General features: G+C 33.5%; 1 protein-coding gene across 18 annotated transcripts in view; it reads left to right on the top strand.

Moving 5' to 3' along the window:
- EHBP1 (EH domain binding protein 1) overlaps positions 1 to 13878 on the top strand; it is a 399042-nt gene that overhangs the window by 383867 nt on the left and 1297 nt on the right. For all 18 annotated transcript variants that reach the window (XM_058429082.1, XM_058429086.1, XM_058429083.1 and 15 more), the window contains 3 exons: positions 6238 to 6337; positions 7449 to 7522; positions 13752 to 13866. In XM_058429082.1, the coding sequence (XP_058285065.1) occupies positions 6238 to 6337; positions 7449 to 7522; positions 13752 to 13866 (289 nt within the window). The remainder of the gene's footprint in view (positions 1 to 6237; positions 6338 to 7448; positions 7523 to 13751; positions 13867 to 13878) is intronic.

Raw genomic sequence — 13878 nt, 5'->3', positions numbered from 1 at the left:
CAGAGGGAGGCATCCATCTGTAAGGGAAGCTTACAATTCAAGTTTGCCCCTTACTAGAGGTCGCTTAATTGATTCTCCAAGAAGACTACTGTCTATCCAGTAGAATTATGTCTGTAAAAGTGACTGACTGTATTTTATCCTATTTTACAAAATACATTAAATGTACCTTAAAAAATAAATACAGCTTTGGAGTTCTGAGTGTTTTAACTTTAGTCAAATGCTCATCTGTAGATGGTCAAGATAGTCATGCATTACCTGAAATGTGAGTCATTTACCTTTAAAGGCTCTTAGCAATAAAAAGTTATGGATGCATCATAATCCCATATGTAATTTTAAAAAAAATACTAAACTATTGGCCGGGCACAGTGTCTCACACCTGTAATCCCAGCACTTTGGAAGGCCAAGGTGGGCAGATCATTTGAAGCCAGCAGTGTGAGACTAGCCTGGCCACCATGGCGAAACCCCATGTCTACTGAAAATACAAAAATCAGCCAGGTGTGGTGGCGCACACCTGTGATCCCAGCAACACGAGAGGCTGAGGCAGGAGAATTGTTTGAACCCTGGAGGTGGAGATTGCAGTGGGCTGAGATCATGTCACTGCACTTCAGCCTGGGTGACAGAACAAGACCCTGTCTCAAAACAAAATACAAAAACAAAAAAAACCCTAAGCTATAAGTAAATATAAATAATTTTATCAGTTATAATTTTTTCCACAATGACTACTTTGATGCTTTTTTATTTCTGCCTTAACTTTGTGTTTAGTTTGTTACCTTTTGAGAAATCCAGTGCTGACTTTCAGTATAAAAAAGGTCAGTTCAAGCATTAGGAGATATACCTAATGTAAATGACGAGTTAACAGGTGCAGCACACCAACATGGCACATGTATACATATGTAACAAACCTGTACATTGTGCACATGTACCCTAGAACTTAAAGTATAATTAATAAATAAATAAATAAAAAGAAATGATTTTTAAAAAGAAAAATAAAAGGTCAGTTCAGGCTGGGCGTGGTGCCTCACGCCTGTAATCCCAGCGCTTTGGGAGGCCCAGGTGGGTGGATCATGAGGTCAGGAAATCAAGACCATCCTGGCTAACATGGTGAAACCCTGTCTCTACTGAAAATACAAAAAATTAGCTGGGCGTGGTGGTGGGCGCCTGTAGTCCCAGCTACTTGGAGGCTGAGGCAGGAGAATTGTTTGAACCCAGGAGGCAGAGGTTGCAGTGAGCCAAGATCGCACCACTGCACTCCAGCCTGGGCGACAGAGCGAGACTCTGTCTCAAAAAAAAAAGTCATTTCAGACCCCATTAAGGAGTGAGAAGTTGGTGCAAGAAGACTGCTGTAAACTTCCAACCTTTAGAAATAGCTTCTTCCTATGTGTAAGTTTATTGAGGAAGAATTTTGGTGAAGTTGTCTGTGCCTCCTCCTGTAGAAAGTCCATGCATAGGGGTCTGTTAGAAGTCATGTGTAGAAAGTTGCTACCTCACATCTGTCCCTACATTCTATCTTAGCAAACGGGTAAATATAAGATACGTGTGAGAGAGTATGGCAGTTTTTCTTTTGCTTCAACCAATGGAGACAGGATATTTCCCAAAGTTTGTACTCTTAATATTGTAAATATGTCAGGCTGAGCAAATGGTTTTAAGACAATTAAACTGCTGAAAACATCAAGATTATGAGATTCTTCCATATTGATGCTGTTTGAGGATATTGTTGGATCAGAAACATTTGTAGTAAAATTTATTTTCATAATATAGCTCTATTTCCTAAGTTTAAATATTTTCTAAAACTGAGGCACTGGAGTCCTGCAATAATGTTGGCTTTGGAGTTAATGTCTACATGACCCTACATAACTGCACCAAACTCATCTCTCTTTCATCCATTAAATACCAGTTACTTGGATACCTTCGTGTATCATATGTCTTTTTGTCATATGTCTTTGAAAGGTCATAATCATATTCTTATAATCACCATCAGGACAATTTGTAATGGCAGGTTTTTTGTTTTTGTGTTTGGTTTAGCTTTGCTATGTTGTGTCCTTTAAGGGCTATATGTGATTACTACTCAGCCATCACCACTATGGGGCTATGGCAAGATTTCAGCATTCTTTAATGATTTCATGGTAGAAAATCTTGAATTTGTATACTTGTATAACAGCAGCCTACATTTATATGTATTTACTCTTTCCCATTGAATTCGTCCTCAGCTAAAATTGTTTTGTTCCTTATTTTGCATTTATATAAGAATTCACTGTCTAAAATATATCTTTATAAATAGATAATTTTATGGTGAAAGATTAATTAGGAAAAGCTAATGAGAAGACAGTTTTTAAAACATTCATAATTTCTGGTTTTTGACATCACTTATTCATTTTAAAACTTACGTTGAAAATACTACTTCTGAAAAAATAAGTAAAAATTACATACAGATGCTTGGATAAATGAATGAATTGCTAAATAAAAATAATAACTTTGAAGATTTCTTGGAAGATATGTAATATAAAGTAGTTGATATTGTCAGTTAACACTGACTACTGCATGTAGTGCTCTGCATCATATGCTTCTGTCAAGTGGTTTTTGTTAACTGTGTGATAAGAAGAATAATTTGAAGTTATATTTACAAATAGTTACTTTTCCTGCCATTATCATTATCCTTGATTATTTAATAATTTTTAAAAATCATACTCTAGCTGCAATAACGGATTAAAAGAAAAAACTGACTTTAAGGATTGTGATATCGAAATAGATGTTACATTGTCTTGGAGGCAAAATAAAAACAAGTTTTTAAGGAAACAAAGTAGGAAAAAATATTACCAGAGATTATATTAAGTAGTCCAATACTTTAAAATGTTAAGGCTAAAACTAGTTAAGTAGTTTTTATGTTTTTATTGATAATTTATTTATAATAAATGTGAGGTACTATGTTTTAAAATATAGTGTAACAACTCAGCCATGCTTTCACGTTTTAGTAATTGTATACTATACTATATTATTTTGTCATTTTTAATTTCAAAATGGCTTTCAGTAGTGTACATCTTGAATTTTCTAAATGGTGAAACTGAAAAAAAATTTTAAAAAGCATTATTGTTGGTCTAGGTGACAAAAATGTGGTTGTAATTACAAATTAAAGATAATTTTGAAAAAGAGGCAGTTAACCAGGTTAGGTTAAATAAGATTAAACGATTTATGGCCATTTTATAAAATAATGACAGTCTTCATTTTAAGCTACAATGTAAAGTGCTTTATTCTGAGATTAGGTATTGTGGCAGAAGCTAAAACTGCCTTTTTTTCTAACAGTGCCAGAATACAACCTCTTTTTCTTTTTGCACTAACAAGACGGCTTTACCACCACAGCCCACTCTAAGTAATTAAATCAATCCTTTGTACTTACCGTATTCTCCTCTAGTGACGGTACTAGATCTGATTATATGCTTCATGCATATTCAAAGTACCGCACTGACAGCTCTTTAATGAGCTCTTACTTAATCAGTATGAACAATGTTCATCTTGTTCTTTTTTTCCTCATGCATTAGAGCTACGAACAGTTGGGAAAAATGAAACATCCAGCATTCATTTGAAAAATATATTGTACTTTGAAAAGTGTCTAAGCTGAGGAAGTTGCATTCTGCCCTTTAAAAGTCTGATGGACAAATTGGATTACTAGTATTGGATTAAATAACAAATGGTTAGAGGAGAAATGAGAAAAGCTCACTGTGATCACAGGCTTTAATATTTTTTGTTACTTATAAAGCTAAAGGGGTCTTTAACCAGTTATTAAAGTCAGGATTAATTTGTAATGGTTCAACTTACTGGCTTTTAAAAGCTTTTTAAATTTAAAAAATTTGAGAGCCCTAAAAACAATAGTGTAATGATGTATTAGAAGAAATTTTAATTTTTTTATATTAGGTTAAGTATAGATGTCCATCATTGTATACTATCGCAGATAAGAATTTGGTGATACAGAATTGATTTATCTTCAAATATGTTTTTCCAATTAAATACTCTGTGAAGCAATGAGTAATGTGTCCTTAAATATTTCTTATTGTTAGGCTTATTTCCTTCTAAAACATGAGATTCTTTTGTTATTAGTCATTTCGTAACAATTAGAGGAAGGGGATCTCTTATTCTTCACTAGAATTCATAGGCATAAGTTAAACTGAAAATAACACAGTACCACATCAATATTGTTATTCTGAAGGAAGCTGTCTTCCATTGAAGAAAATGATGCTAATTTAAGAGTAGGCTGGTTGCTTCTAGTATTGCCTGAAAACCTCAAATTATAGGTTAAGTTAAATGCAAAAGAAAGTTTTAATAAATCTATATTTTTAGAAATCACATAGGTTATGAACACAAGAATTAAGTCTTTAATTGGAAAGTAAAATATCATAAAATCTACACCTATTAATATTGCACACATGTGGCATTTCACTGATCAAAAAGGCCTTCACCAGGGTACAATTGGCCTTTTTCCAAATTGCAAGCTTTTTCTCAGCTTTTTCTTTTTACTCTTTCTTCTTTTGTTGCTACCCAGGGATTTGTGCCTATCGCAGCCTGTATCACATGACCAGTGTCAAGACATCACATGGTCCAAAGTGAATACAAAACCAGCTACCCTAAAAGAGAGATTAAAAATACTGTAAAACAATAAAGACTTTTGTTCAGACTCTTAAAAGAATCTATCCTAAGTCGGCTTCGTACCATTAGTTTTAACAGCATTAAATGAAGGCACATATTCTCAACTATTCTCCCTACTGGTAAACAACAGCTATCTATTTTATAGGGATGCTCTGAAATACATGTTTAATCCCTTACACACAGATTAGCTTTTTATATTCTATTTGTATTCTAAAAATTATTTAAATTTGTATTAATGTAGAAATATTTAAATAAATTATGGTATGCTCATAATTTATGCAAGCACTATAAAGAATGAGATAGATATTTGGACAATATGACAGAACAAATCATAGATGAATACGTAATATGAGCTCTTATGTTAAAAAAAATGTATGTGTCTATAGATACAGTATATACACATGTGTGATAGACATAGCTATCAATGTGGTCTGGAAGGAGATATGTTAAACTATAATCATACTTACCTCTGGAGAAAGGAAGTGTGGGGTTGGTGGAAGAGGGCTCTCCTTGACATTTTACTTGAAAAGAAAATCAAACTTAGGGAATAATAATCTGAGGGGAATTATTTAATTTTAATAGATATTTAAATTAACCTTGTGAATGCCATACAGAAGTTAGACTGAAATATTAAATAATAGCTTAGCAAAACAATAAACCAGTCATGGGAAAAATTCAGGAAATAAACATTGAAGAATTAGAAATTCGACTAGGTATAATTTGAAGGGAGAGAAAGGAAGATAGGAAAATTAATATTTTTCTTCAATGTAATTGTGGCCTACCTCTACATGAACAAATGACAAATATATACTATATTATAATCCCTAATATGGATTATATTGGCCTTTGTGAGGAAGTGGCAGGGTGGTATTAGATGATGGGATGGATATTAGCAATGGGGAATTTTAAGTATCTCCTGTGTACAATCAGTTATAATCTAAAATGTTCAGTTGTCACTCTGCTCACATGTTTTCTGAACATCATGATGTTCATTAAATTTTTTTTTCATAGGTAGCTGTGGGTATTTTTTTGTAGCCTGGTCATTTACAGTGTATTTAGTAATTTATAAGTAGTCCACCCTATTAGGGATGATGAGTTCCAAAATGTCATATATATTACATATCTCTAGTTTACTTTTGGGGAGGAAAATAAGAAAATAGCAAGTTGTTACAAATGGAAGCTTTCACACAATCTCTGGACTTCCCTGATCTTCCTGCTAGTCTTATGAGTCTCATAATGATTTTTTAATTTTTTTTAATCATGACCATATGTCTCTCAGCACTGTGAGTTCCTTATTGAAACATAATAGCAAGTCAGCCTCTAGGGAGAATTTAAAAGGTAGGACATTTTGCTTACTGTACTTAGTGTTAATATGATCTATAGGTATGTTCACGGAGAGTAAAATATGCATGCCGAATAATATCACCTTAAGAAGACTGACTTTTCTTTTTTCAGGACTTGGACTTTAACCTTCTTATAAGCAGTTTAATATACAGTATTAGAATAACTAAAATGTTTTCTATGTTTAAAAAATTCTGTGCTAAACTATTATTTGGCTTGTATAACATCATATAGTAAGAGGTAACTCTTCCTGAATTATAGGAAGGAACACAGAAGAAGAAGAAGCTATGATGCAGGAATGGTTTATGTTAGTTAATAAGAAAAATGCCTTAATAAGGAGAATGAATCAGCTCTCTCTTCTGTAAGTACTCATCATTATGCTTGTTTTGCCTACAACATTGATAAATCTTAGGCCTCTTGTTATTGCCTTCTTTGGGATTTCATATTTATTCGGTATTTTCCCTTTCCTTAGCAATTACATGTTTTATAAAAAAATAAAAAATAGTATATGACAGTTTTCATCTTATAAGAATTTTTAAATGGAACAATAGACACTGAAAAAGTGTTTATTATACAGAAAGCCAAGGAATATAAACAATTATTGTATTTAAGAAATAAATCACTTATACAAGGAAAGGAAGTTTGGTTTATATTGAGAGAGGGCAAGATAAATAAAATTAAAGTTTATTTAACAACAAATTCTAAGTTAAATAAAATAACTCTTAATAAGGACAAAAGTACATTTATAGTCTCAGGTGATGTTACTCTAAGTTTTGGGATAAAAGATCAGTTACTAAAACAGAAGTGACCTTTTTGTGATTATAAGAATTACAGTAAAATGGAGTCTAGACAAAATGTAATAAGCATTCTTAGTTTTTAGCATTTTAGTTCACCGGAGGACTTAAGCATGTTCCTTTCTGCTCGCTAGCAGTATTCTTCTAGTATGCCACCTAGTGTGAGAATGAGCAGGCTTACGTGGTTTATTTCAGTGAAAAAGTCTAATTTTATAATTTCTGCCATGCCTGAACTTGATAAAAGAGCTATGAAGAAGCACAAAACTTAACAAATCCTGAATTGTGGTCTCTGTATTAAATTTGCACTGCTGGTACTTTCATGTTTCTTGTATTCTTTTCATATGGAGTTTTGGAAAAAAGAGATTATAAATTATGAAAAATATTTTAGAAAATAGCCCTGTACTTGGCATTGACTACAAGAAGCAATGAAGAAAGTGAGTAATTATCCTCAGATTAAAATATACCTATGTAACATTCAGAATTGAAGGAGGAAAATAATAGCACTAGTAAATACTCGACTGAGGAAGGTTTTAGGTTTGTGTATCATTCATTTGGAGTGGCTTAAAGTTAAAGAGAAAAGTCAGTTATGAGTCCTAAAATCAATGTAACCTAAAGGTTCTTTTAAGTGTTTAATGATTTAGTAATTAGCATATTGATGAACTTTTGCAACTTGCCCAGGGAAAAAGAACATGATTTAGAACGACGGTATGAGCTGCTGAACCGGGAATTGCGGGCAATGCTAGCCATTGAAGGTAAGAAATGCTATGGTGTGGTGAGGTATGTGACGTGTCAGTTGTCAAAGAGATTTAAAGAATATAATACACTTCTGGTCTTACTACATCTGGTGTACTAGGGACCTTCCGGAATTGCAAATAAATGCCGTGGAGGCAGAAAGCAGTATCCATATAAACTTAAAGACCCTAATTCAGATAGATAATCATTATGTTTGCTATTAATAATAGCAGAAAATTGTCCTAAGTTTTGATTCAGTAAGCTTATATGTCCATAAAATGGAAAATATAAGGAGTTGATTGATTTAATTACATTTTACTTAAGTGCGATTTAAAGTTGTTTCCACTGGGGAGGTTTGGAAAAGATTTATCATTTTGATTTTTTACATCCAGACTCTAAATTTTGCTTTAATATTTAATTGATGTCAACATTGAAATATATCCATGTTCAGTCTACTACAGTTCTTAAGATTCCAACTTGTATTAAGTGAGTATCTGGGCAAAGATTGGCATAAGAGATAAATGAAACAGTTTCATGCTTTTCATAAAGCTTTTAAATGAATTATATAGTAATCCTATGCATGGTTCATATATCAGTAAACATCAGCTAGCTTATCTGGCATTTACTATATATGTTTTTTTTTAATTCTTAGATGTTTTATAATGCTGTTCTCCTTATATCTCAGTTGAAAATGTCTTATAGTTCAAAGATGTCTGCTTAAAAGCTAATCCTTTGGGCTCTGTAAAATGGACCTTTAGTCTAATCAATGCAAACTGATTTTCCTATTCTATATTGACCTCTTAACCCATTGACTGTCCATGGTAATTTTGTTCTTCACCTGATAAGGTACCTGATCCATAATAAGTCAATTCTAATTAGTTCAGAAACTGGAAATTTAAGTACGTAAGGGAAAGCCAAGTGAAGCCTTATATTCTTAAAATATTTTAATAAATATTGTCATCAAAGTGCATGCTATTTGTCTAAATACTATCATATATGCTTGTAGACATTTCATTTTTAGTTACTTTTATATTCATAAACTCATTTGATAAATATCACTGGCAACATTTGTATATCCTCATTTAGAAATCTGATTTACTTTATTTTGAAAGGCTTCAGTTAGCCAATTTCCTTCAAGTGGCTACCCAGATGTATCAAATTATAGCATTGATAATGACTATAAAATTTGTCAAAATTATTTAAGAAGTTCTGTGAAACTTGCCATTGAAATAAAGTGCACAACTATACTAAATGGTATTTTTCCTCTTGATATAGTTTTTGTAGTCATGGTATAGTCTTCAAAAGAGCAAAATAGTCAGTTGAAAAGTAGGCACAGCAAATACTATTTATATTATATATGTATGTATAATATATAATGTTTATATATAGTATATATAATACATATAACTCGTCATACAGTTTATTATAGATTCATTGTACACTACACTCAACACAATATTCTTTACATTTTTATTTACACTTTCACGTATAAAAAGATAAACTATCCCCAAAATACAGCTTGATACAATACAGTTGACATTAAGATAGATATTGGTTCTAACCCCAAAACCAATATAACCAAATACCTGTCTTAAAAGCAGGGCCGTGACACATTAAATAATTCAATTTCATCAGCAGTCCTATCCCTATATACCAGATTTACAGTGTTAAATAATCTAATATTTTATCTGCCTGACCTGCTTGCACATACAGAAAAGCAGTAGAAAGTCATATATTTGAAGAAAAGTGGAAAAATATTTTTAAAACAGTTTTACTACAGTTGTTAGTGTTTTGCATTATCTTTCTCTTTTGTGTTTTAAATACATTGTCTGTGTATATGTGACTGTGCCTTAAATCTCTCGGCCAGTTTCCATTGCTGGTTGAGGGAAAAAGGCGACTTGAGAAAAGGAGTAGCCTGTTGATTACAAATAAAGATACTGTCTTAAGAAAGAGGCCTGCCCCACTAGCCTGGGCAGTACATGGGCTGGGCTGTCCCAGGGAGGTGGTGATCACTGTGAAGATCAGCTCTGTGAAGACAGTGTCCTCTGAGCCAACCCTTAGAGTGGACACACATTCAGATGAATAGCCTTTTCGAGTGTTAACACACCACAGAAAAAAACACATGAATAAGCAACAGTAGTTGGTTTTGTTTTGCTTTCTTTTGTTTTAAAGTTCATTTCTCTTTTCCCATCCCTCCTACTTAGTAGCCATAAGATGGTTTTAGTAATAAATAAACTAAAATCTTTTCAAATAAATCTGCTGCTGAAACCATTCACCAGGAGAATAGCATAGAATACTGATAACCATAGCACATTGAAAGAAATATTAACAGCTTGGTTTGAGAGCAAAATATAATATTCAATACATCCATTCTAAGAATCCATAATCACTTTGGCCTGTCTTTTACCCTTTTTTTCCTGAGGTGTTTTTCATAGCAGGAGTTTCACTCTACTGAACTAAGTTGTAGGATCCCTCAAACTAACAAATATCTTTTAGATACTTTTCCTATAGTTTCTTTTGTTCCAGATTATTTAATGCCCCCTCAAGAAAGATAAATTCATTTCTGCACACATTGGGGTGGGCTTTTAGAAAGTGGTATGTTCATTTTCTGCACAAGAAATGGATCTTCTCTAGGATTTTGTACATCTTGATTTATTCTTGGCTTAGAGTTTGAAGTGGGTGCTCTTCTAAAGGGATTTATGCATAGGTTCACTATTTTTGTAGTTATGGTTTATATGATAAGCTTTTTATATTTAAAATCAATATGTAATCCTGTGGAGGAGCTTATCCCCTAAAACCCCATTTGTAAATCTATTTTAGCTTTGTTACACAGTACAGCCACAGTCTTCCATAGATTGATTAGGTACAGCGGTAGAATCCTATCAAATGGCCTGTTCTGATGATGATGCAAACTCTTTCAGGATTGCTAGTTGACTGGAACTAAAGATAAGACTTGACTGCAATCCCCCAATGTGCTCTTTACAAAACTAGTGTTAATTTTCATCAAAGTGCCAGGCTTATTTATAGTGGCAAGGTTGAAGGTTTACTACAAGAACTTTAGGTCCTTTCTATTAAAGTGTTTATAGGTATTTCTCTTGCCTTTTTTCAAGGTAATTATCAACTTCAGCAAATAAACTGAATCAGGGAGTGAATAATTGGCCCTATATATAAAAAAGAGTTTTTTAAACTAACAAAACAGCTCAGTGCAGATGGACATAAACAGAATCTCTTTATTTCAACACTTTGGCTCAAATGCAGCATCAAAACTTAATCCTATTTGTTACGAGAGGATATGGCTTTTGTAGCAAAAGTACACTGGAATCTTTAAATTAATCAGAACCCACATTGTAGTTTGTCCAAGCCAAAGTCAGTGCAGTTAGGCTTGAACATGCGAATGTGAATCTTGATCAATTTTAAATGTAATACTACATTTTTTAAAAAAGATAAAAATGGTTTGCTTAATTTCTCAAATTAGCATTCAAATATATATGTATGTGTATGTATACATATGTATGAGTTTGTGTACATGTATATTATATAATTTATTCCCATTATGAGAAAACAAACATGAAGTAAAAGTATAGTTTTGCTAATGTAAACTCTATTCACTGCACATTGCTATTTCCTGTACAGTTGACTAATATTTTGTAGACAGATATTAATGTAGCACTGTAATGACAGATTTAATATTTTAAAATCCTATAAATTTATGCTGGGATATTTTAAATTCTAATGTCATTTAAATTTGACTCTGAAATGATTAAAATTACCTAAATATTCTTAATTTTTAAAAGATTTCATTACAGTTATAGAAAATGTCATTACTGAGCTAGGGAAAAGTTAAGATATTTTAAATTACTCAATACTTCAAAGGTTAAAATTTTCTTTAATGTCCTCTTTTATCCATTTTGTTAAAGTCCTAATTTTTTCAATATTAATGAAATCTTGGTATTTTTAATTACTAATTAAAGCCTTAAAAGCAACTGGTCAAGTTCAGAGAAGGAGTAATTAAGAAAATTATATGTGTTGTTAAAATTTATGTTTTCTTGGTTTAATTTTTTTAATATAATTTTCAATTTAATTCTATTTTTGAAAATTTATTCAATTGTAAAGCTGTTAGCAAAATGTTTTGGAAGTAAATAATTATAAATCAAAGCTTATAATCAGAATGATTTCTTGAGGTTGGAAGTGAAAAAAATTAATATTCATTAAACTAGTAATCTTAATATAAAATTTAGTCTCAAATCTATTACACGTTTAGGTTTTTTCTCAAATAATATTTCTAGAATTATAGTTACCTGAAATTAGACTAGATGACCTTTAAGATCTTTCCAACCTGGAGACCCTATTAATTTACCTGCTGAATAAGACTGATTTAAGAACAAGAACCAGATTAAAAAATTTTCCAGCATTCCTGTCCTCAGTTGCATTTAAATCCAAAGAATAAAATTGTGATATATATGGCTGCTCTTCAATTTTGCTGTTTATTATTTTTTAAATTATTATATTCAAAGAAACCCTTTCCAAATAGTTTCTGTATTCATCTCCATGCTATAGAATATTTCATTTTTAAAATAAAAGTGTAATAGTGATCAGTTATTTAATGTATTTGTGTGATGTTTTATATCGAATGTGGATAATTAACATATAGCATGTTTCATATAAATATGTATGTATGTGTTAGAGCTTATAATGAAAGAAATAGTGATAAATTGAATAAAACATTCTAGCTTTTTGCTGCTTTTCTAACCTTTATTGCATGATGATGCATCTAATTTTTAATTTGTAAATACAAGATAGAATTCCCTCTAGCACCATTTGCTTTCATAAAGCTGCTGAGCAGTTTGCTGTCTTGAATAAATTTTGCTTTGGAGGGGGTCGGGGGGGATTTGAACCAGCACATTCTTGTGTGGTTTGTGAAGATTCACATGGTAACCAGCGGTGTGCATTGTTAGGTTTATCTGAATAAGCACCAGCCATGTGAGTTTTAACATGATTGCCCAGGGCAATGGAGAGAGAAGAGAGAAACCCGAAAGGATTGCACTTCTCTCTGTTTTTTTGGAAAGTGCATTTGCTGGGGGAGGGGGCTGCAGGAGTCAGTGGCCATGGTTCTTTTTTTTTTTTTTTTTTTTTTTTTTTTTTTTTTTTTTTTTTTTTTTAAGCTGGTGTCCTGTTTCCCTCTAGGTCCTCATTTGTTCTGCTATCTGCCTCATCATCTACTTCTTCTTTTCATTGTTTACCTTCCTAATGAGGGAGGCGGGGTAGACTGGGGGTTGATTGACAGCTACAAGCCCTTACAGTCTGGCCAGAGAGCAGTTGGCTTTGGTTTCAAAAGTGTTTTAAATGTTCGATTTGGTCCTGTTTTTATTAAATGAAACTGCTGCTCATCTTAAGGAAATCATCAGACCAGCAAAGATTAGGAAATATATTATTGGGGTCTAAAACCTTCAAAAAAAAAAAAAACGCCCCCCATCCATGGAAAGAGCACTGCCCATCGGGTTTTCCAACCTTTATCATAGGGTTTCAAAAAGAAATATGTAATTTTTCCTTTGCAAAAGTGCTTTGATTTGAAACCACCCAGCAAACGTCTCCAAAAGAAAACTGGCTGTGATGCGATCGAGAGCTGCAGTGTAATATTGCAGAGCAAATTTATTTTTTACTTCAAAGAAAAATGCTAATTAGCCGATTCACTACTTTTAAAGTTATTGTGAAGCATATGGCGCCCAGTGTGAGATACATCCAACTGCTAAAATAGAGCGAAGAGGAAATTAGCGAAGAATGGGCTGTTTGGGGTGAGAGTGGGGGTGGGGGAGGAGGATAGGTTCTCAGGCAGATTCTCTAGCCTTTTCAGAATAATTTTATCGCCCATCACTGTTTCCCGCCTCCTCATTTACCCACTTCCCCCACTACCAACCCCTGGGCCAACCTCTTCTGGGCCTCTAGCTCCCCTCCCCCACTTTGGCTGGATTCAGGTGCGCACCTCAGGCTAGCCGCCGGTTCACACCTGGTTCTAAGCAGGTTCCAACCCTGCCGCAGCCATCTCCATTCACAGGATCTATTTAGGAAGTAGAGTTTTAGAGAGGAAGCCTTCACCACAACAGCCAAACTCCCCAGAAAACAGTAGCTAGTGGCCCTATAGTGTGGTTTGCTGAGAAATATAAGGAAACTGGAAAAGGCGGGAAGGGGAGGGCGGGGGGCCGGGTGTTCAGAGGCCCTGCCGGTGGGTAACTAGCCTCCCGTCTTCTGCAGACTGGCAGAAGACCGAGGCCCAGAAGCGACGCGAGCAGCTTCTGCTAGATGAGCTGGTGGCCCTGGTGAACAAGCGCGATGCGCTGGTCAGGGACCTGGACGCGCAGGAGAAGCAGTGAGTGGGCAG

The sequence above is a fragment of the Hylobates moloch genome, unplaced genomic scaffold (genome assembly GCF_009828535.3).
Source record: "Hylobates moloch isolate HMO894 unplaced genomic scaffold, HMol_V3 SCAFFOLD_15, whole genome shotgun sequence".
NCBI classification, from domain to species: Eukaryota; Metazoa; Chordata; class Mammalia; order Primates; family Hylobatidae; genus Hylobates; species Hylobates moloch.
Note: the sequence above shows the minus strand (reverse complement) of the source record. Positions and strands in the feature narration are given on the sequence as shown.